The 25,427-nt window shown below is 38.3% G+C and overlaps 2 protein-coding genes and 1 long non-coding RNA gene across 10 annotated transcripts in view; 2 read left to right on the top strand and 1 right to left on the bottom strand.

Moving 5' to 3' along the window:
• LOC143646819 (uncharacterized) overlaps positions 1–25,427 on the bottom strand; it is a 139,313-nt gene that overhangs the window by 32,817 nt on the left and 81,069 nt on the right. The window contains exon 3 of one of the 8 annotated variants that reach the window (XR_013157660.1): positions 20,751–21,388. The exons of the other annotated variants lie outside the window; for them this stretch is intronic. This is a non-coding gene — a long non-coding RNA (uncharacterized LOC143646819). Of the gene's footprint in view, positions 1–20,750; positions 21,389–25,427 lie in introns of those variants that run through there. 8 annotated transcript variants of the gene reach the window in all.
• On the top strand, positions 4,666–5,625 carry LOC143646315 (olfactory receptor 10Q1-like). The gene has a single exon (XM_077115184.1). It carries the CDS (start codon positions 4,666–4,668, stop codon positions 5,623–5,625), a length of 960 nt encoding a protein of 319 aa, XP_076971299.1.
• On the top strand, positions 22,969–23,925 carry LOC143645930 (olfactory receptor 1S2-like). The gene has a single exon (XM_077115029.1). The coding sequence runs from the start codon at positions 22,978–22,980 to the stop codon at positions 23,923–23,925; it is 948 nt and encodes a 315-aa protein (XP_076971144.1). The 5' UTR covers positions 22,969–22,977.

Below are 25,427 nucleotides of genomic sequence, written 5' to 3' on the forward strand. Positions count from 1 at the left end.
AAGTTTAAAGGTCATAAGATTTAATTACAAATTAATCCAATTCTGTTAACCATCAAATCAGTTTTGCTGGGGAAACTATGGTAAACACAGCAGACATCCTTCATCCTTGTGGAGCTTTAATTATCATCCTGATTGAAATGTTTATCAAATTGGCATGGCCAGGAGTTAAGTGTCAGATCCCCAAGGAACTAAAATGGGCACCAAATGAATCCTGTGGGTGGTGATGATGGCAAGTTGGAAAGAACACTGAGAACAGCTTTGGGGATAGTAGCAGAAGACTGAAGATAATAAATGCAGTTCATGAATTTGTATGGGCTATTAAGTGAAAAAGAAATGAAGTTTTGAATTCCTCACATTTTATAATGAAATAATACTGATCCAGAATTAGAAATCCATTTGCCCAGAGCTCATGAATAAAAAGGTTGACCCAGAGAAAATATGCATTAAGAAGTTTTAGATGCAGTCAACCTCTCACCCATTCACCAGATATATATGTTGAAATGGTCAGATATTTCATTTGTGCCAGGGGACAGGTTGCATGAATGGCCAAAGGGTTGAATTTAAAAGATGGGATCAATTAATTCTGGTTGAAAACGTAAGGGAAATGTTCACAAATATTATGTCACACATCCCAAATGAACCTAAAGATGATGATGTTTATTCTCATATTTCAGGAACGGCTGGGGGAAAGGTATGTTTCTGCTTCACAATAATATTAGTCTCACCAACTCCCATTTTGATCAAATCCTAAAGTGCAAAATATAATCACCTAGATTATGCATTGTATTTCACCTCAATGTACCTTAAATGTTTTGCTATTAAGGGCAAAAGCAAATGTATCTTCCAGATGTGAATGCATGCCATAACAGATGATATTTAAGAAAAAATATAGGGTATTTGAAACAATCCCCACCAGAGAGCCAGAAATGGTTTAAATGAGACAATATCGTTAGAGTAAGTGGATGGCCTTTGAAAGTGACCACAGGAAGGGAAATCACAAATTTGTAAGTTCTGATATGTACAGTTTTAAAATGCAGTCATCATCTTGGATGTGTGTCCTCGCTTTTCTTGCAATCGACTTTGTCTTGGCATATCCCAGGCTCTCAGTGTTTTGTCTACAGTTTATGTGCACCAAAACTTGGCTATTCCCCTTTAGGGACAAGGCAGCTTATTTGGTGTTTATATCTTAATACAGAATCATGTCTAAAGATTTTCCTGCATCCAGGTCTACCTTATTTGATTTTGAAAATATATCATTGTAACTATTCTACTGAACTCTCATTTGTTTTATTCTCCTTCCTTTTCTCTTTCACTCTTCATGTTATTCTTTAAAGTTTAGCAGAGCAAACTTTGGGGAAATACAGCTCTAAAGGAATGTCATTCTTTACTCTGGAAAAGAAAAGAACCAAAAACTAAATACCTATAGGAAATGCACCATCTTGAGAACAGAGAGGTGAAGGCTGATACATTTATTGTACACCTGTTATGTTCCAGACACATTATATATTTGAAACATTTAATCTTTGTAAATCTCCTAAAAGGCTCTATATTTACATCCTTAATCAAACATTGGGGAACCAAGACTCATCAAGTAGTGTGGTCAATGTGAAAATGAAATTAGCAAATGAGGACTAAGTTTCAAATCTGAGATAACTGAAAAAATCTTTCCTTCCCGACAATGTGCTAAAATACCAAAAGATAAAGGAAAAGTGTTAAAATCATAGCATAATTGCAAAATTATGTATTTTTTTAATTTGCAAATACAGAAAACCATCAGCCTTAAACAAATTGATCCACAATAACACCTGTAAATACCCATTGTTAATATTTTGAGGTATGTCCTTTTATTTTTATGAGTAGATATAGTTACATTTAATGGAATTATCATAATATGCTATTTTATTATCTGCTTTTTCATGAGCACCTCTCCTTTTATTAATTTTTTCCTACAATCTTTATTTTAATTATTGCATAGTGTTCCATCACATGGGTAAATCACAATTAATTTAAGCATTTTCCTATTATTGATATTTAGGTTGATACCAATTTTTCACCATTATTATTGAAAATTATGATGAACACTCCTGTCAACAATCTTATGTGCATAATCATTTTCCATTTATAAAAATAAATTTTTAAAATATTGCTGGATCAAAGGGTATGCATTTATTCAAGTCTTCTATCTCATATTACCAAGTTGCACTCCACAAATTTTTATGGCAATTTGCACTTCCACTAACAATACGGAATATATTTCTTCTTGCAACTTTAACACCAGCTATTACTTTTTCTTATCTAATTGATCCTTTTCTTATCTAATTAGTCCTAAAGTTTTCAGCTGGGTCCATTGTGTTTTCATTTAGACAGTCAAATCTTCTGTGACTCTTTCTTACTACAGTTGTTAGGATATAAAACATGATACAAAATAAAAGCAATGCTAGCCTTTCTATATCACTATATTTTACACTTGGTTTAGTCTTATGTGAATGTGAGAATCTGTCTTTAGTAGGACATATGCCCCGTTATTGTTTTTGTGTAGGACATATGCCCCTTTTTTGTGTTTGTTTGTGTGTGTGTGTGTGTGTGTGTGTGCATTTAAGGTGCAGTGTCCTGGAATCAAACCTGGGTCTCCCGCATGGAAGGGCAGCATTCTACCCCTGAAGGACCCATGCACCCCCCGTTATTTTAAAAATGAAATATTTACTTCCATCAACTTATTTTTAAGCTATTTTATTTTATAGGTTTGCTCTCATTTTCCTTTCTTTTTGCCTCTAAACTATATTTGTTTTTTTAATCCTTTGATAATATGAAGGGAATGTGCTGGTATTTATTCTACTAATGATTATGATTCTGAAGTGCATAGAATCATTGGATAGATATTTCTCTGACTAGTCACTTATAATTAAATGGTATCTCTTGAATCCCTCCTTATGTAGTTTGAAGAAATTATCATGCTTTCATTTCTCCCACTCCTCCCTGTCGATTTCCCAATTATATAATTTCCTGTTGTTAAATATGCACAGATCATTTTAATTTTTGAATTTTACATTATGTAGGTTTTCAAGACTTATTCTTGGCACTTTTCTCTTGCTTTTAACCATCTCTGCATTAACCATTTAATTTTCTTGTGTGTGCTACATGGCAAGGGTCATGTTTCGTTATTTTTCCATGTGAGTATTGCAGCACCATTTGTTGAATTTGTTTGGTTTTGTTTGTTTGTTTGTTTTGGAACATGCATGGGCCGGGAATCGAACCTGAGTCTCCCACATGGCAGGTGAGAATTCTATCACTGAACTACCCTTGCACCCCCAACCATTTAATTTTAAATACATATTTTACTATTTCATTTTTAGTCACATATTTTTTACGTTACTTGAATTATGTACTCTGATTAATCACTCAACAAGCAAGGGTTTGTGTGAAGGTACTTATTTCATTGCATTTAGAAAACATATTTCCTAAGCTCTTGCAAATCTGACTGAGACTGCTGGTTTTGAACATGAATCATTAATGCCTGAAAAAGGAATTTTGCACAATATTTCCTTTTTATTAAAACTCTCTGTGCATTCCTCTATTATCTCTTGGATTTCTGTGTTGAAAACAAACTTGTAGTCCAACCTAAAAGTGCTTAATTTATAGGTATTTTTCTCTGCCCAGATGCTTACAAACTCTTTCCTAGTCTTCTATTTTTTGAATGCGTATTTCAATTCTGCTGTTGCATTTTTAGTTTCCTTATATCATTTTCTTATTTCAGGCAGCTCCACTTCACTTTTCACCTGACTCCCACACCGTTTACTTTCATTTAATCTCTTTGAATTCTAAAGTTTAGGATCACAGTTGGAAATGTTGGAAAAATATCCAAATGAGAGGAAATATATAAGAAGCATCTATTAATAGGATTGGAATGCAAGATGCTTAACTAGTTCTGCGTGGAATCAGAACAACTGAATTTAAAACGAACAATTCATGAATAATTTGTGGTGTACCCATAAAAATGGGATACTGCAAAGCAATTGGAAAAACAAACCATTGCTATACACATCAGAAGGAATGACCTTTCCAGACAAAATGTTGAAGTCAGCTACAATAGAGGACACATTTAATCATTACGTGTATAAATGGAAACATAATTAAACTAATCTGCAGCAATGAAAGTCAAAACAGAACTGCTCTATTTCTTAATTGAGGTAGTGATTATACTGGTGTACTAGCTATGCAAAAAAAAATCAAACTGTACGCCTAGGAATTGCAAAGCTTTATATATATAGTAAGATATATGCCAAAAACTAAACACATTCATTTATTTAATTTTTAGAATATCTACAGCCACACAATTCTTCAGCTTAATTAAACACAAGAAAGAATTCGCCCCTTGGCAAGTTGGAGTAAAAATCTCAAAGCAAAAAATATATATCCCATCCGAAACATTTTCCATGTCTTTATCACCAGGAACTTTTACAAATGAGCATCTCTCCCACTCATTACGATTTCCAAGGAAAAATATGCCATCATCTCTAATGTCAATTCATTCCCAAGCATTGCGATTGGAAACTAGGTGCCAAATAGGTAATTCCAAAAAAAAAAAAAAAAATCTCTGCTTTTACTCAGGCAGTGAAGCAACTCAGCAAATGAAGGTTCAGCACTTCTTATTCTTTTGCAGGAGAAATGTTGACTTGGAACCCTGTCCTCAACCAATCTGACCCCATTGAGTTTGTGTTCCGTATGTTCACCGCTGTCCCGGAATTCCAGGTCCTCCTCTTCCTCCTCTTCCTTCTCCTCTATCTGATGATCCTTTGCGGCAACACAGCCATCATCTGGGTGGTCCGCATGCACAGCGCCTTGCACACCCCAATGTATTTCTTCCTGTCCAACCTGTCTTTCCTGGAGATCTGCTACACCTCCGTGGTGGTACCTTTGATGCTTTCCAACATTTTTGGGGCCCAGAAGCCCATCCCTTTGGCTGGCTGCGGGGCCCAAATGTTCTTTTTTGTCACCCTTGGCAGTACCGACTGCTTTCTCCTGGCGGTGATGGCCTACGACCGCTACGTGGCCATCGGCCACCCCCTGCGCTACACCCTCGTCATGACCCAGAAGCTGTGCGCGCAGATGGTGGCCGGCGCCCTGGGCCTGGCCGTCTGCCTCTCCCTGCAACTCACCGCCTTGATCTTCACGCTGCCCTTCTGCGGGCACCGCCGGGAGATCAACCACTTCCTCTGCGATGTGCCTCCCGTGCTGCGCCTGGCCTGCGCGGACATCCGTGTGCACCAGGCCGTGCTCTACGTCGTGGGCGTCCTCGTGCTCACCATCCCCTTCCTACTCATCTGCGGCTCCTACGTGCTCATCGCCTCCGCCATCCTCCGCATCCGCTCCGCAGAGGGCCGGCGCCGCGCCTTCTCCACCTGCTCGTCCCACCTCGCGGTGGTCCTGCTGCAGTACGGCTGCTGCAGCCTAGTCTACCTGCGTCCCCAATCCAGCTCCTCAGAAGATGAGGACCGCCAGATTGCCCTGGTCTACACCTTTGTCACCCCCTTGCTCAACCCGCTGATCTACACTCTTCGGAACAAGGATGTCAAAGGTGCCCTGAAAATGGCCATTGTGGGCAAGGCAACCTCTGGCACCATCTGAAGGTTCAGCAGGACTGAGTGGGTGTCTGCCTATGGGTATGGCTACCAGCCCTCTAAATGGCAGATATAGAATTATGATATTGGCTATCTCACACACACTGCACTGGGTATGTCTCCTTTGCCCTACTAGTTTTCCAGCTGCCAGAATGCAACACACCAGAGATGGATTGGCTTTTAATAAAAGAGTATTTATTTCATTAGTTCTTCAGAGGAAAGGCAGCTAACTTTCAGCTGAGGTTCTTTCTTATGTGGGAAGGCACAGGGTGATCTCTGCTGGCCTTCTCTCCAGGCCTCTGGGTTCCAACAACTTTCCCCGGGTGATTTCTTTCTGCATCTCCAAAGGCCTGGGCTAAGCTGCGAGTGCTGAGATGAGGAATGCTGAGCTGCTTGGGCTGTGCTACGTTGAGTCTCTCATTTAAGCACCAGCCAATTAAATCAAACATCATTCCTTACAGCAGGCTCTCCTCCTAGCCAACTGCAGATGTAATGAGCAACAGGTGAGGTTCACGTACCATTGGCTCATGTCCACAGCAATAGAACCAGGCACGTTCACCTGGCCAAGTTGACACCTGAATCTAACATCCACAATCCATGCTCATTTTCTTGAAGTCGTTCAAACTGAATGTGAAGACCTGGACATAGCGTTCAATGCAGGCAGCTCTAATCTGCTTAGCTCCTACTTTAAACAGCTCACCCAATGCAACCACTATAAATCCCCATACTACCTGTGAATAAGGCTGGAAACTTTAGACCACGCTGTCTCCTGAGGAGACAGTGGCATTAATTTATCCTGTCAAAGGTGTCTTAATTAAGAAATATTCAGAAAGACACTTGACTCAAAGAAATATTTATTATTATATTTTTATTTAGATATCAAGGTACGGCAACAATAGCTTACTTAATGCATCAGTTTCCTTCCTTCCATGCTTTTGAGATTGTCGCCTCCATCTTCTGTCATTATGTCATGCCAGGAAGGGGACAGGAATTATCATTCATTGACTAAGCACCTACTATGTGCCAGCCATGCTAGGGTATCCAGAACTACATCTCCACATCAGCAGCTGGCAGCGTGAGCCATCTGTGCCAAAGACACTCATGCTAGCCATTGTTGAACGCCTTCCTCACTAACTCTTACGCCTTCCTAAAAGACTGTTGCTCCTCAGAACACCCAGCAGGTGGCGCCATGACTCCTCTCACCTCACTACTGTCCTGCGGCAGGTTGGGGCTGGTGCATCTTGACACACCTGTCTGTGCCCCGACTCCAGATACACCCTCAAGTAAAACCAGCTGTAAAACCAGCTTCCATCTCTGGTGTGCACAGCAGACACCCCGTTGCTCGAACTTCTCATCTACACCTTGAGGAGCAAGAGTTGCTCTAGATTGAATTGCATCCCCCCCAAAGTTATATTCAAGTCCTAACGCCTGGTCCCATGAATGTGGCACTATTTGGAGCTAGGATCTTTGAAGGTCTGATTGGTTAAGATGGTGCCAAACTGGATTAGAGTGAGCCCTAACCCAGCATGGCTGCTGTCCTTAGAGGAAAGAGGGAGCTGGACCAGACCGACACTGGGGAGAAGGTCAGGTGAAGATGGAGGATGGAAAGATGGGAGTGATTCATCCACCAGCTAAGAAATGCCAAGGATAGCCAGCAAACATCAGAAATTAGAACAGACAAGGAAGAATTTCAGACGGAGCTTGAACCTACTGTTATCTGTTATCTTTATTTCAGGCTTCCAGCCTTCCAAACTGTGGGACAATAAATTTCTGTCATTCTCAGTCACCTAGACTGTGGTCATTTGTTATGGCAACTTCAGGAAACTAAGACAGAGGTGAAGAGGGCAGTTTTTATCAGGAATTACCTTTCCCAGAACAGGAAGGGGAAAGTACAGCCTTTCAGACAAGGGTCTGAATCCATAGAACATAGAACCAACTTCAATTAGCAACTCCGGAAGCAAGCAGAAATGTTTGTGCTTTGGTATTAAACCTGACCTAAGAAAGTAATATCTGACATTCTGAATGTCGGTTTGGCTAAGTATACCAAAAGCCTCGAAAATATTTCCGTTCTTTGATTCAATGATTCTTACTCTAAAAACATAACCTCAGGAAATTAAGAGAGGGTCAAACAAAACTAAAAACATAAAGTTATTTATTACATTTATAAAATTAAAAAATCATTAAATTTGAATCACCCATCAACTCTGGATACATAACAACCACAGACTTAAAATCATTTTTTAAATAATAGGTATAATTAGGGGCAATATGTAATCATTATAATTGTAAGTGACCAAAGCAAGACTTCAAACCTGTATTTACAATAAGAGACCAAATGCACGTAATAATGAATAGAAATGACTACACTCTGTGGTTTGTAGAATTACGGACAGTTCATTTTAATTTTTATCTGAAGTTATGAAGCCTTTTCCATATTTTCTAAATTAAGTCTTTGTGGTGATTTGAAGCTTTATGTACCCCAGAAAAACATGTTCTTAAATTTAATCCATTCCTATGGGTATGAGCCCATTGTAAATAGGACCTTTCAGTGAGGTTACTTCAGTTAAACTGTGTCCTCCTTCAACAAGAATGGATCTTATTAGCATTACTGAAGTTTTTCATAAGAGAATGAAACTCAGACAGAGAAAGAGAAAGCCACAGGAAATAAGAAGCTGCAATCAACAAAACCAGGAAGAGAAGGGAGAGACCAGGAGATGATGCTATATGCCTTGCATGTTACAGAAAAACCAGATAGGGGGCAGGCAGCCCCAAAATTCTGCTCTTCCAGGAAGAAAGCATAACCGTTGTGATGCCTTGATTTGGATTTTCTTTTAGCCTCAAAACCGTAAGCTAATACATGCCCATTGTTTAGGCCAACCCTATTCCATGGTTTGCTTCAGCAGCCTAGGAAACTAGAACAGTCTTTTTATACTTCCAATTTTTAAAAAAAAGATCATTTCTAAAAGTAATCCGATGCTCACATATATTTCTTTGGCACATAAACCTTGAATCATCCCAGCAAGAATCCTGCTCTACTCTTCATCTTTTTCCAGGTTTAGCACTTTGTGTGGCTACTTTTTCCCTTCAAACTGCTTTTGATGCTTTTATTTTTTAAAGCTGATTTCACATGGAGATAAGGAGAAGAAATACAAAGTGTTACTTTTTCCAGGAAGAGCCATGGATTTAACAATAAATCAGACATGCCTTTACTTTCAAGCTAGCTTTTGGAGGAAAGGAACAAAATTCTCCTGTTGGACAGATCAGGTTGTTCAGGCCAAAGTCTCATCAAAACATGATGATTCAGCCACTGCGATAGGCGTTGTCTGGAATGCCAAGGAAAAGAAAGTTCGCAAACTGCCACTGTACGCCTCCTTTCTTTAACCAATGTCACAATCATACAGAAAATCAACTTGGTATTCAAGCCGCAGATAAAAGAGTGATATGTTACTCTCGTAGGAAGGAAGCCTGAAGCACTGATCAATCCTTTCAACCTGAATTACTGTACTCCCTAGTTTTCCTTCCTGTAGATACTTGAGTTGAAAAGAAAGAGCACTTCCTTCTTAATGAAAAAGTATCCCCTTACTGCCTGAGTCTCCCCCACAGAACTGTTTCATTCTGGAATTAGCACACTGTGTGTGCAGTATCAGTACATCAATTTATGGGAATGAAATGTCCGTCTGTGATGTTTCCTTTTTGGAAACAACTCCTACCTTCATCTCCTCATAGCAGAGCAGACTCGTGGGTAGCAAAAGAGAAAAACATTTGCAACAAGATTAGAAGTCAAGGAGTTGAAGTTTTCTTTAATCTGCAACTGAGCAGAAGTGGAGACTTGAGAAACTACTTTAGATTTCCTCCACTTTTCCTCCAATGCCTCTTCAGCACTTTTTTTTGTGTGTGTATGCTGTACGGTGGGGGGCTCATTTCATTCTTTTTCCATGGGATTATCCTACTATTGCAGCACCATTTGTTGATTTTGGCAGGGGGCGGGGGTAGTGCACGGGCTGGGACTCGAACCCGGGTTTCCTGCATCGCGGATGAGAATTCTACCACTGAAATCCTTGCACCACTCTTCAACACCTCTTTAAAACTTTTCTCTTCCCGAAGCCCCTGCTCATACCTTTCATGCAGGTTTTTGAGTCTGAGTCTATTCTTGGTATGAATTACCTTACGGAGATCTACCTGCCCAGGAAGTAACCTCTCCCTTTACTGACATGCTGTTTCTATACCTCTTTTATTGGAATATTTATTTTAGTCTTTTTTTTTTTAACTTTTTTATTGTATAGTATAACATATATGCAAAGCAAAGAAATAAAAAAGCAATAGTTTTCAAAGCACTCTTCAACAAGCAGTTACAGAATAGATCCCAGAGTTTGTCATGGGCTACCATATGCTCCTCTCAGATTTTTCCTTCTAGCAGCTCCAGAATATAGGAGGCTAGGAGACTTAAATATTTTTTAATCATCACAACTGACTTTTTTTTCTTCTTTTTTTGTGAAAAATAACATACGTACAAAAAGCAATAAATTTAAAAGCACAGCACCACAATTAGTTGCAGAACTTATTTCAGAGTTTTCTGTGGGTTACAATTCCACAATTTTAGGCTTTTACTTCTAGCTGTTCTAAGATACTAGAGACTAAAAGAGATGGATCAACTTAATGATTCGGTATTCATATTCGTTTATTAAATCCTATCTTCACTGTATAAGTCCACCGTCACCTTTGATCTTTCCATACCTCTCTTTAGGGGTGGTTTTTTTTTTTCCATTCTGTAAACCATTTTCACTTCTTGATGTTATCTTTTCATGAAAAGATAACTTTTTCTTCTATTTTGATGAAGTCCAACTTATTTATTTTTTTCTTTTTTTTAATGTCCTTTTGGTGTATTTTTTTATTTTTTTATTTATTAATTTAAAAAATTAACAACAAACAAAAATATTGACACATCATTCCATTCTACATATACAATCAGCAATTCTCGATATGTACAATCTTTTTTTTCTGTTATCGTTTTATTTCTTTTTCTAAATCGATGCAAATGTTCTAAGAAATGATGACTATCCAACTATGTGATGATATTGAGAATTTAGGGGTGTTTTGATTATGGCCATTTTAACTTTTTTATATCAGGTCTGTCACTAATATGGGATAAGGAGATGGAACTATCTGATGTTCTGGAGAGGCTGGGCCCTCTAGGTTTCAGAACTTATCTGGACCAGGGACCCATCTGGAGGTTGTAGGTTTCTGGAAAGTTACTTCAGTGCCTGGAACCTTTGTGGAATCTTATATATTGCCCTGGGTATTCTCTAGGATTGGCTGGAATGGTCCTGGTTGGGATTTGGCAGGTTATGATAGGTATCAGGGTCTAACTGAAGCTTGTGAAAGAACAACCTCTAGAATAGTCTCTCAACTCTATTTGAACTCTCTCTGCCACTGATACTTTATTAGTTACACTTCTTTTCCCCCTTTTAGTCTGGGTAGAATTGTTGATCCCACAATGCCAGGTCTGGATTCATGGCTGGGAGTCCTCTCCCACGTCACCAGGGAAACTTTCACCCCTGGATGTCATGTCCCACATAGTGGGGGAAGGCAATGATTTCACTTGCCAAGGTGGGCTTAGAGAGAGTGAGGCAATAGCTGAGCAACAAAAGAGGTCCTCCAGAAGTAATTCTTAGGCGTGTCCATAGGTAGTCTAAGCTTTTCTGCTACCTACATAAGCTTCACAAGAGTAAGCTTCATGATTGAGGGCATGGCTTATTGATTTGAGTATCCCTAAAGTTTGACACAGTATCAGGGGATTCCCTGAGGGTAAAGTTTAATAGTTCCATATTCTTTCTCCCATCTCTCAAGGAACTTTGCCAATACTTTTTGATTATCTGCTTAATATACTCTAGGATGTATCCAGGCGTTACAATAATCTATGCAGGATTAAAGGACCTCTTTCTTATTCTGGGCTCCCTGTGCTGCAGTTGTTGAAATGAGCTATACAGATAGGTTGAGTTAGATTATGCACTACAGAAAATAAAGCAGTATAGAATGGAATGACTATACATTTACTTAAGAAAAGCAAATATGGGCTTTTTAAAACAGGAGGTTGACAAGTAAGGGGAAACTGGCATTATCATATTGACATAGTGACTATGCTAACTTATAAAATAATACTGGAAAGCATTTTGGCAAAATATGTCAAGAGTCCTATCTAAAACAATCTTGTTTCATCTGGGGATCGATCCTAAATATGTAAAAAGCTACAATTAATAAAATGTTCATTCCGGTGTCATTTATAATCTCTAAAACTAGGATTCAAGCTAATTATCCAACAATATGGGATTGGAAAAATAAATTTCATTATACCCAATCCATGCACTAAAAGTAAATCATTATTTTGATAGCTATATAATGACCTAGAAAGACACCCATGAAATTAAATGAAAACAATAGAGTATTTAATTGCATCATTTGATTCAAACTATATATTATATTCTAAAACACCAAATTAAAATAACAGTATATTAAATTATATTTACCATTTAATTAAAAGTAGATAAATGTAAAAAAGAAATGAACAAACACAAAATAAAACCCACCAGATTGTGTTTAACAGTTGGTTAAAATGGTGGAATTCTGTGTGATTTTTCTTTGTGTTTCCTACAATCTATATATTTCTGTACTTTATACTAGGGGAGAACTTACTTTGCAATTTCCCAAGGACTTCAGATTAGATGTCCACTTCAAAGGTCACCAGAGGTGTAGCATCAGGCATGACCACGTCCTATGCCAGCAGCATAATCTGCCTGAAGTCATACCTTCAACGAGCTACTTCAGCCCACAGGAAAAACGCTGACGTTTTCCTTCTCCTCTGAGTTTAGGCATTACCATGTGCAAGTGGAATAAGTAGGATTCTGACCTACCACCCCCTTTTCTCTCTGTATAGAAGTCATGAGGCAAGAGCTATGTTTATATACATTCCCTGTCCCTCCCACCTCTTTCCCCAACCTCACCTTTTGCTTGTTCCCCAGTCAGAGCCCAGCATACCACAACATTTCCCAACATAGGGTTGCAAGATTTGGCAAATAGAAATACAAGACACTCGGTTAAATTTGAGCTTCAAATAACCAATGAAAAAAGTTTTAGTATAACATTTGGGACACACACATAATATACTTAAACTAAGCATGAGGCACACTTAAAGTAAAGGAATGAGCAATGATATATCCAAACAAGTACCAATTTTTTGTTAAAAAGAAAGTCTGACAATACTAACATCAGTTATGACGGAATAAAGGAGCAATATTAAATAAGATTAAGAGACTATTTTATATTGATACAAATTATAAATTACCAACAATATGTTAACTGTGATTAAGCTAGCACATCTAATCTACCAAAATCAGGTGAGGATAGTTTCAAAGAGAAAACTACAAGCCAATCTCATTTATTAATATAGATTTAAAAATCTTAAGTGAAATGTTATTTAGCTGATTTGACAGTGTAGCAAATATGACTAAAGAAGATTTTAGTAATATTAGGCTCTTTTAACATCGGAATGTCAATTAAAGTAAGCAACTATATAATAACCAATTAAAGGAAAGAAAAATAGTAATCTCAACAGTTACTATAAACACATTTGATAAAATTGAAAGTACATTTGAAATAAACCTCAATATTTTTTAAGCAACACTCAAGATCAACATAGATATGCTTATTATATCTCATTATAACAATATTGTGCTGCAGGTACCAAACAATGAAATAAAACAGGAAAAACAAACACAGAATATAAATGTTGAAAATGAAACTGAGATAATCATTTTCTCTATGCTATAATTGTTCCCCTGGAAAAAAATCCCAAAAGAATCAAGTTTGAACTGCTTATTAAGAACAAAGTTTATTACGATAACAAGAAAAAGAAACAAGTTGAAACCTTTTCCTACATATTAGGATCATGCAAAAGAAGCATTGGAAATATTCAGTTTAGCAAGAAAAATAATAAAACACCTAAGAATAACTTAATAATAAATATATAAACTAGAAATGAAGCTATAAAATAATATTTCAGAACATAAAAATTGACAAACACATTTTTATGGGGCAAAACTCAAAATTATAAACAACTTTATCAAATACATTTATAAATCTAATTTTATTCCAAACTAAATCCAAAGGAAATTTTATTTCAATTTTATGAAGGCGACTCTGAAGTTCATCTAGAATAACAATTGCTTGACAATGGGCAAATGCACTTTTTAACAGGACAAAATAAATAGGATGGGTCTACAATATCACAGTAAAACTAACTAATTATAAACTGTATGGTATTGAGGCCAAGAATGAAAAATCAGACAAGAAACAAAATTAAAAGTTCATACACAGACCCATATACAAATAGATATATTGTTTGATAAACATAGTACTTCAAATCAGTGAAAAATGGAAGAAGTATTCAAATGGCTTTGAATTCCAAGTATATTTAGGATCTTAACATAAATACATAGCCACAAAATTTCTAGAAGAAATTATTATCATTTTGGATGAGAGTGATATTTCTATTAATAGCACCTATCTAGCACCTACAAGTAAAATATTAAGAATTTTAACAACATAAAAATAAGAATAGTTGTTTGCAGGAAAGACACCATAAGCAAAAACCTAAAATACAAATGTGAGACTTAGGAAAAATGTATGTATCATATAAATATGTACATATATAAATCATAAAGTATTAATAGTTATAATATTAAAGTAATTTATAAATCAATTTGAAAGAGAACCCCCAGACTTATATCTTTTCTATTTCAAAACTTACTACAAACTACAGTAATCAAAACACTGTGGTACTAGCATAAGAATAGACATATAGACCAATGGAATAGAATAGAGAGTTCAGAAATAAATTCATATATCTGTAACTAATTTATTTTCAACAAGGGTTCTGAGTTCATTCATTGGGAAAGAAGGTCTTATGAACAAATGGTTCTGGAAAACCTGGATATCCAGATTTAAGAGAATGAAGCTGGATCCCTATCTCACACCATAAACAAAAATTAACTTAAAATGGATCAATGACCTAAATATAAGAGCTAAACCCATAAACCTCCTAGAAGAAAACATAGGAAAGTATCTTCAGGACTTTGTGGTAGCAATGGTTTCTTAGACTTTACACCAAAAACATGAGCAACAAAAGAAAAAATGGATAAACTGAAATTTATCAAAATTTTTTAAAAGTTTTACATTGCAGGGCATTATCAGAAAAATTAAACGACAACCTAAAGAGCGGGTGAAAATATTTGCAGATCATACATTCAACGAAAGTTAATATCTGAGTATATAAAAAACTCTTACAGCAACAAAAATACAAGCAACTCAATTATAAAATGAGTAAAGGACTTGAGTAGACATTTCTCCTAAGAAGCACATGAAAGATGCTCAAAATCATTAGTCATTAAGAAAACGCAAATCAAAACCATGAGATATGTTTCACACCCACTAGGATGTCTATAATCAAAAAAAAGGTGGGATGATAATGTGGGTGAGGATGTAGAGAAATTGGAGCCCTTGTATATTGTTGACGGGAATACAAAATAGTTCAGCCGCTGTGAAAAACAGGTTCCACAAAAAGTGAAACAGAGAATTATCGTAAGACCCCGCAATTCCACTCCTACTTATGTACCCAAAATAACTAAAACCAGGTACTAAAGCAATGTTCATGACAGCACTATTCATGATAGCCAGAAGTTAGAAACAGTCCAAATGTCCATCAGTGGATGAATGTATAAACAAATTGGGGTATATACATACAATAAAATATTATTCAGTCATAAAAAGAATGAAGTATTGATTATGCTACAATGTGTATGAACTTCCAAAACATTATGCTAGACAAATTAAGCCATACTCAAAAGGTCACATGTTATATGATTCTATTTATACGAAATATTCAAAATAGATAAATCTATAGAGACACAACATAGATTAGTGATTGACAGGGGCTGGGGTCATGTGAAAACGGAGAGAAACTTCCTAATGGGTAATGGATTTTACTTTGGAACAATGAAATGTTTTGGAACTAGACAGAGGTGGTGTTTCCACAACATTGGGTAGTACTAATATATCTATAAAAGAAGGCCTAATGCGAAAGAATAGTCAAAGGATAACAACACGTAATACACAGAAGATAAAATGCAAATGAGCCAAAATATTAGAATATATCCTCAAAGACTCAGCCATATTTAAATAAACTAGTTTTTACACAAGTGATAACTTTCAACCTATCAGATTGAAGAATTAAAATGATTTCTTATATGTGGTATAGATTAAAAATACAGAGAAATAAAAGCGCGCATGCTCTTGGAAGTGCAAAGTCAATACAGTATTTTTGGAAAGCACTTTGGCATTATTTATTTAAAAAGTTAGCTGTAAATGACTGTTTTAGCTTCCTGGGCTGCTCCAAGCAAGTTATCATGAAATGATCCCATTTTTTAAAAAGAGAGAGAATTTATTTACTTATGGGTGAGTCCAGGAAAATGTACAAATCAGGGCATCATCTAGGTTCTCCTTTTTCCATGAAAACTGGCTATTGCCATCACTGGCTCCTCTACATGTCAGGTTACGTGGCAGCATCTGCTGCTGTCTCCCTTCTCTTCTGGGATTTTTCAGCTTCTTGTTGAATTAAAACCCACCGTGAATGAGGTGTTCACACCTTAACTGAAGTAGCCTCATCAAAAGTTCCTACTTACAGTGGGCTCACACTGAAAGGAATGAATTAACTTTAAGAATATGTTTTCTGAGGTACATATAGCTTCAAACCACCACAATAACCTTTACCCTGACAAGATTATTTTATGTATCCATCCTACAGAAATATCTTCATACAGATATATAAAACCATGTCAGTTCTCCATTCTTTGTCATCGGAAAATCTAGAAGCAACCTTATAGTCCTTTAGTACAAATGCAGCTGAAATTGTTGTACATTATGTAGCCATAAATATGAAGTATATGTATATATACTGGTGTGGGAAGTTACTCATAGCAGCTTGTGGAGGAGAAGGGGGAAGTAAGCAGTGAGAGGGCTGTTTCTGCAGGAGCACCCCATCCCAGCCCCACACCCATCCTTGGTGTGCACTATTACTCAGCAGGGCCAGGAAGATGAGTTAGATGCAGAGCAGTTGAGAGCAAGAAAAATCTGGAACCTGCTGGAATCTTTGCTGCTCTCTGTCACTAAGCAATGTCCCAAAGTGTAACCTTTTTAAAATAATGGCTTCTGCTAAACGTCTTCCTTCCAACTTTTGTGCAGACTCCTCTTTTGGCTAACTCTGAACCCAGGATTACAAAAAGAAGAGGATTCTGGTGGACACGGTTCCCAGCTTTAGCCAACCTGGCATAACACAACCCAGTATGGATAGATGAGGGTTTGCAATCCCTTTCTGCTGGCCTCTGCAAATGCTACAATCCAAGGGATACAAAATGCCTTACCTATTATCACCAGTGCATCTGACACAAATTGCCTGAGATCAAGAGACCTATTTTAAACCAAAGAAGGTACAACAAAGAACGAATTACCATAAAATTCACTGGTCTACTGCACAGACTATCTGATAGATATAATGATGGAATGATACAATGAAGGCTAGCTAAGGGGCCAACTGGGGGACAATGCATATTAAGAATTACGTATTTTCCATGAATTAACCTCCAACAAGCAGTATGGTATTCTTTATAGATAAAATATAGATTCAAGAGCCAATGTGTATAGTGGCCCTTCTCACTCTCCTAGCAACCAATTTGTGCAATTGGTGCTTCCTATTTCTGAAACTCTTACCCAGGGTAAGTCAAAAGTCTGGTGTAAAGACTGTACTCTAATAAGCAATTACAATAATCACAATCTAACAAGGTCAGGGCAACCAAGAATTTGTATCTCTCAAGGAAAAAGATCTAGGTCCCACAAACAAATAACCCAGATCAGCCAAAATGTGAGTTAAGTATGAGGGAATCAAAAATAGGTAGTGGAGGAAGGAGATAAAGAATGCCGGGCAGAGCCTCGGGGCCAGCTACCAAAATGACATGTTTTGCTAAAACTCTTGCTGTAGTATTCCAGGAAAGCAAGACTGGCCAGAACCATAAAGGAATCTCTAGACCAGGCAATCTCATTGGGAAAGTGGGGCAGAATCTCAGAGGATGTCTTAGTTTGCCAGAACTTCTATGATGAATTCCTTGTATGAGGTTGGCATAAACAACAAGAATTTATTGGTTCATGATTTTAGAGGCCAAAAGTACCAAATCAACACATAGACAAGGCCACGCTTTCTTTTGGAGTCTGTAGCATTCTGGCAATCTTCTGTCATACGGTAATCACCCATTCTTCTAGCTTCTTCTGGCCTCCAGCTTCATCTTGGGCTTTCTCTGACTCCTGGATTCTCTTTATAAGGCCTCAAGAAATATGGATTAAAGCCCACCCTAAACAGGATCTTAGAAGATCCCATTCACAAATGAGTCCACACCTTAACTAATAATACACCTTCACGGGGTTCTATCCACACATGGCATCACACCCACATACATGAGTTAAGAGGAAGAACGTGTTTTGTTAAGGTGCATAATTACAGTAGATGTAAAAGGTCTCAAATATAATGATCTGTGGTTCTGCAAAGCTCAACCATATCTAACAAAATCTAATTCTTTCCTATTCAATTTTATGGGGGCAAAGGAAGAATTGAAGGAAAAGAGTTTATAAAGACTCCTCAGGGAAATAAAGAGTAAAAGATTGAGAAACACTGCTCTAAAATGACTGGGCTTCCCATCTTGGGGCATTTTCATTCTCTTGGAAAAATGGAGGCATCATATTATGTTACAGAAGCTAAATATAATGGGAAGGCATGAGTATATTTTGAGTCACACAAGACTGCATTGGACACATACATTATACTATCTTCTTTTTTAAAAGGTGGTATCCACCTTTCAAACTCTTCTACCTCTTGCCCAGCTATCTGAAATAATCAGTGCCCATAATGAAGTCTATATGCCAAACCTACCCCCACAAAGCTTCCCTTTTCTTCTGAGCTCAGATTATTATTGTAATTGTAGAATATGGCTCCTGGCTTCCTGTGTCTTCACCAAACGGCCAGAGGCAGCTACCTTGAAGTTCAGGGGAATCAAGTCCCCATAAGGTGAAACTCAGCTGATGGGAAGCAAGAGATGAAAAGGAATGGGGCTAATAAATATTTTTCCTTTCTTCCATCCATGGACTGCTGCAGGATATGATTTCTCCTTCTAGAAGAGTCCCACATGCTGAGTGAAAATACACCTGTTGAGTAATCTTCTCTGGCTCTTCACTTATTGTTGTTGACAATGATTCTTGCAGGAATACATTTCATTGCATTACTTTGACTATATCCTAGCTTCTGATCCCTCTTTTGTCTTCTCCCTCACCTTCCTGGGCTTTTATCTTCTGTATTAATTTGTTAAAGCTGCCAGAATGCAGTATACCAGAAATGGAATGGCTTTTATAAAGGGAATTTATTACATTACAAGCTTACGGATCTAAGGTCATGAAAGTGTTCAAATTAAGGCACCAACAAGAGGTTACCATCATTCAAGAAAGGCACATGCCATCCAGAGCACCTCTGTCAACTGGGAAGACAGATGGCTGGCATCTGTTGGTTCATTGCTCCTGGGTTCCATTTCTCTCAGCTTCTTTTCCCTATGGGGGTCCCTCACTTGACTTCTCCCAGGGTGGGTTTCATCTCTTGGCCTCCTTTGGCTCTCTCCAGGCTCTGGCTTGATTAGCATCTCATGGGAAGGCACACGGCAATGTCTGCCAGGCTCTACATTTCTAAACATCTGGGTATTGTGCTGACTCTGTCAGCTCTGTTGCTTCTGAACTTTCCCAAAAATGTTTCTCCTTTTAAAGGGCTCTAGTAAACTAATCAAGACCCACCTGGAAACAGTGGAATCACATCTCCATCTAATGAGTAGGCTAAACCCACAACATGGAAACAATCCAATCAAAGTTTCGCACCCTAAACAATGGGTCCCCATTGGGACCCCACAAGATTGGATCAGGATTGAAATATGGCTCTTCTGGGGTGCACAGTAATTTCAAATTGGCACACCTTCAAAATAACATATCTAGACTTAAATTCTTGCTTTAGGCTTTGCTTTCTAGAAGACCCAAGCTAAGCTATTAGTAGAAGAAAGAACTCACAACTATGCTTCACATAGTTGTTGCAGAAACAAGAATTCTGGTTCCGCCCATATTTCTTTCCTAGCTATGACTAGATAAGTGATAGATAGATAGATAGATAGATAGATAGATAGATAGATAGATAGATAGATAGATAGAACAGATTGCTGTATCTTTCCTCTTCATTTCCCTGTTATTTTAATATTAATCATGAATAAGTATACAGTTAGTCTCAGGACGAGTAATTTCCTGTTGATGGGTTGAATATTCCTGGTTTATTTCAGGAATAACTGTGGTATATTATGACTTACATATAAGCATTAGAAGAAGGGACATATTGATTTTGGCTGTCTCTGTCCTATCCATTTTAGAGCTTGTTTACCCAGTCTTCTCCATATATCTGTGAACCACCTGGTATCATTTCCACACGATTCTTTTCCATATTAATAAGCCACAGCTGATTTCAGTTGGCAAGTAAGAATCCTGACTGCTGGATCTCTGGGGTGTCCAGATTCCATTCCAATAATGACACTCATTCAAATGGCCCAGGAAGACAAAGCCTATTCCTTTCTACTAGCGATGACATGTCATTGAAGTCCTAAACCCTAGTGAAGGAAGAGGAAGCATTCAATTGAATGTTGTAGTTCTTTATAAAATCATCTCCTTTACTAGAGAGCTAGAGAAAAAAACAGAGAATGAATATTTGAAATACTTACTATCTCACTGGGAAAATAAGACATACACATCAAATAATTCAGTGGCTATGAAGAGCAATAACCAACTAAATTACAAATAAGAAATCATAAATAAGAACAGCATCTGAAGGAGAAACAAAAAACAATAGCAGAGCTGCCTATCTATTCCCCATTTACCTCATCAGGACTAGGAAGTGAACGACTGTCTTGAGGAAACACTTAAGGGATATTATCCCAAAGGACATAGTAGGAGTTAAATGTCCCATGTGAGCCTGGCACCATGACTTTATTAACTCTGGTAGCTGGAGGAAGAATCCGGTTCCGAAACATCTGCTCTCAGTCCCCACCTGCTCCCCTGTTGGGTGCAGGGAAAGCCACTGAATCTAGATTCCAGGAACTTCTTGAGATTCCACCATCATTCGGAGGTAAGCCTTTTCAGACTTTAGTGCTACTTTTAACAAGATAAGCAGCTGTGTCAGGGCCTCAGAACAATTTGTGTGGAACTGCTGGTGAGTGGGGAGGAAGGACAGGAAGTTGAAATTAACGATTGCTGCTCGAAAACCCACTGTTCCCCTTTCTAGTCAATTCCAATCCATCCAAAGGCAGGTAACCACAAACGCCTCTAAGACCAGTCTGTATCTTTTTCTGAGGCTGAGATGGGGATACCTGTCAATTCCTTATCTTTCTGCAGTTTTGCCTTGAAGCCTCCTTTTAGTGTATATGCTCCCCCTTCTCCCTCTAGCGTGCAAGCTCAGCTTTCTCAACTACTGCTCCGGTCTCTACTGCCCTTCACTTTTTCAGATCCAGAGGTGGAGAGTTCTTGTTTTCTATCCTCTTCATGGAAATAATTGTAATTTGGAGACTTGGATATGTGTAGCCTTTGGAAGACAAGTGATTCTGTAGATAGGCAGAAGAGAGAGAAAAAAAAATGAAAGTGAAAGTCTACCAGGAGGGTAGAAAAACAAGGACCAACCCCTGGGCTCTCATGCTAATATCCATTCCAATAAGCCAAAAGGAAAACCACACTTGATCCAGTCTTCCTTCCCTCCTCCTAGATGGCTCCTTGGGAGGTCTTTATAGCTTTCTGGTCACTTTCGATTTAAAAAATAAGTTTTACTTTGGTACTGAAGAAGATCCACTTTCAAGTGTTAAAAGTCCAGGGCCAGCCAAATTTGAAATTTCATTTTGGCATCCAATTCAAACCATGTGCCCTTCCTCTACAGCTCAGATCTGATGTGTGGCTAAAGAATTTACATGGAAAGGGAGGATGTGTCCTTCCTCACTTTTTTAGACCCTCTTTTCCCTCTACATTGGTGTTTTTGGGTCTTCCTTTCTTTTTCAGTTTTATGAGGTCAGGGAAGAAGGGTGAAGGTAAGGAAAAGAACAAATTCTTTAGATCTGTGGCCATGGCATCCTAGAAGTTGGCATCTTATATATGGCTGGCAACCAAAGGGATTGACTTTCTATGAGGCCATTTTTGGGTTCTCCACAGGCTACTTTTCAAGGTCTGTACTATTATTCAATTCCCTGACAAAGGCAATGAATTTTTCCCTTGATCTCTTGTTGACCCCTCTTCTATAAGAGAACCACCCCATGGCCTTTTACTGTTATAGACTCCTTTACCCACAGCAGGCTGCTTCTTGGTTAGAGTCCCAGCAGGGTGGCTTGAGTCCAGCAACTTCCTGTAATACTCACTTGGTCTTCAAGAAACTCATATATCTGTTCAGTGACATGGGTGAGAATGTAAGTTTGCCCCACTACACACTACCTTCCCCTCACTCCCACCATAGTGAGTAAGCCTTCCACCTTTAGAAGTGAGAGGCAAACATAATCCAGCTTCATATATGTCCCCCAAACTTTCTCAGTTCAGCCACCATCTAGCCATGAATGAAATCAAATTCTGGTCTCTGATTATTGTACTTGTTCTCTAAGAGCAGTTCTTTTGGAGTCCTCCCCCTAACTTGGGAAAAAGTACCCACACCCCTGTATACTCCCATAAGGATTCCTAATCCTCAACTGTTTCTGCTTCCACAAAATTTTCTTTTCAATGGGCTTCAAATTTATATCTTGATGGGAAAGGTTGCAGGACCAGTTTTTTTTTTTTTTTCATTTTTAAGTAATTTCTGTATCTTCAGAATTCTATCTAGCATCTTTAGAATATGGGAGTATGTCTCACTTATTAAACTCAGTCTGGAGGATTTAACTACATTTGGGGCCAACTGGAAAAAATCACATGCTGAATCCTGTTAGAATTTAAAATTTGTTCATTGAGAAGTATCTGTCATGTTTCCTATATTTCCTTTCTAAGGCATTTCCTGAGTCTGCACTGCTAAGATAATTCCTTATTAAATAACTCTCCTCTACTCTTTGATCCTCTTCAGCTTAAATCAAGTACTCTTTTGCTACAGTGGCTGCTACTGAAGGTACTCTATTGTTTTTTGTGAGGAGGATAGGGGCCTTGTGTTCTGTTTCAGATCAGCAGAAGTATGAATCAAGAAAACCAAACCACCATCTCTGAATTCCTGCTCCTGGGACTCTCCAACCAGGCTGAGCAGCAAACACTCCTCTTTGTGCTTTTCCTGGGTATGTACCTGATCACTATGGTTGGGAATGGGCTTATCATTATGGCCATCAGCTTGGATTCTAACCTGCACACCCCCATGTATATCTTCCTTGCCAATTTGTCTTTTGCTGATATTTCCTCCATTTCCACCTCAGTCCCCAAAATGCTAATAAATATTCACACCAAGAGTCAATCCATCAGCTATGAGAGCTGTGTCACACAGATGTACTTTTCCATCGTGTTTGTTGTCACTGATAATCTCCTCTTGGGGGTCATGGCCTATGACCGTTTTGTGGCCATCTGCCACCCTCTGAGCTACGCAACCATCATGCAGCTCAGGCTCTGTGCTTCGCTCACAGTTATCCCTTGGGTCCTCAGTAATCTTGTAGCCCTGACACACACGCTTCTGCTGGTTCAGTTGCTCTTCTGTGACCGCAATGCTGTCCCACACTTCTTCTGTGACTTGGCTCCTCTGCTCAAATTGTCGTGCTCAGATCCAATGATCAACGAACTTGTGCTGCTCATCTTGGGCTTGTCAGTCATCATCTTTCCCTTTGTCCTCATCCTCTTCTCCTACATCTGCATCATCAGAGCTGTCCTGAGAATCTCATCCACAGGAGGAAAATGGAAAGCCTTCTCCACCTGTGGTTCTCACCTGACAGTTATATTACTCTTCTATGGGACCATCGTAGGAGTTTACTTCTTACCCTCTTCCAACCACACTGATGACAGAGATAAGGTTGGTGCAGTGCTATTCACTGTGGTGATACCCATGGTGAATCCCTTCATCTATAGCCTGAGGAACAAGGACATGAAAGGTGCCCTGAGAAAGCTTATCAGTAAGAAAAATTTCCTCCCTGTGATGACTTGAGCATCTGAATTCTTTTCATCCCCATAACCAGATGGATGATCCTGCCCAGATTTTGTATTCAAGTTGTGATGGTTCAGCTATTGATGAACTCTAAGATTTCTGCTGCCTATTCCAGCCCTTGAAGAGTTGGGGCTTTTCCACTTTACTTTGGTATTAGAAACGAGATCCCCATGATAAGTCATAAAAATAACACACATCTTGATTGCAATCTATGTTACAACAAACTTACATAAGAATTCCTTATAATTTAAACAATAACCAATGCATGGAGTACATACAGAGTTTAGCTTTTGGAGCTTTGAAAATAGTTATAATAGTTCCTTTATTTAATATTGATTTCTGTAGGTCAGCTTTTCTCAAAGTTTACTTTGCAAAGGTATTATTCAGTGAGATGGTTAATAGTTGTGGAAATGAAAGGAAATGAAGTTGGTCAAATAATTTGTCAATTCTGAGTTAAATTTCTTAAGTAAATATCTCAGAGCATTTAATAAAGCATAAGTCTCCAAGAGGGTAATATGGTAAGCAGCGTTTTCAAAAGCAAACTTAATCACCTAGAACCTGATTAATCACAGAGTGGTTCATAGGACTCATGATGGGCAAGATACATTTTGGGAAATGTGACTTTGGTTGACTTCAAATTATTTCAATGAAAATCATAGGGCTTGAGTATAGAAGACATCAGCTCTAGTTCTGACTCTGTCCCTTAAGAGCCAAGAGACTTTTGGTATGCCAATTCATTTCTTTGAACCTACTTTCTCAACTATAAAGTGAGACCAGTCATCTAGACCAGCTGAGGATGTACCCAGAAATCTTTCAAAATCCACATCCTCAGACCCTGTAATGCCTTTTCTGCTTGACCAACGGCAGTCAGTTGGTTGTGGTCTTGATTCAGATTGACAATAAAACTTACAAGATACACACAGCATTGAGTTTAATCAGCTTTAAGAAAAGATGCAGCATGACCACACAGAATGTACAGTGACAGCATGGTCTTGTGACTCCAGGCACACCTTCTAACATCCTAGTCCATTCCATCCTCGGGATGTGCACGGTCATGTCCAAGATGGCTCTGAGTGTGTGTGGACCAACTCCATCAAGAAACTATGAGTTCTGAGGTTCCCTTGGACATTATGCCATGCTTATCACATAGCCCCCTCTGGGGTGTCTGAATAGTACCCATTTTCTGACACAACTTCGTCTCAGCAAATGCAGGTTACTCATCAGTTACGGCTACTCCATAACCAATTTTAACAGACGTGCTTAAGTCAGTTTGAAGCGATTTTGTCACGGTTGTCATGTGTCTTGGATCCAGTATACACAAAAACACTCCTTGAATTAATTGCAAGGGAAATTGGACCAAAGACCAATTCCTCAGGCTTACATGAGACTAACAAAAAGCCACAAACTGAATTTTACCCCTTTCTTTTCAAACCTCACCCTGTGAAGGAATAAAGGAGTCAGGCATGCATATTTTGAAAACAATTTTCAGTTGACCCTGATGT

This window comes from Tamandua tetradactyla, chromosome 9 (assembly GCF_023851605.1).
Source record: "Tamandua tetradactyla isolate mTamTet1 chromosome 9, mTamTet1.pri, whole genome shotgun sequence".
In the NCBI taxonomy this organism is placed as follows: Eukaryota; Metazoa; Chordata; class Mammalia; order Pilosa; family Myrmecophagidae; genus Tamandua; species Tamandua tetradactyla.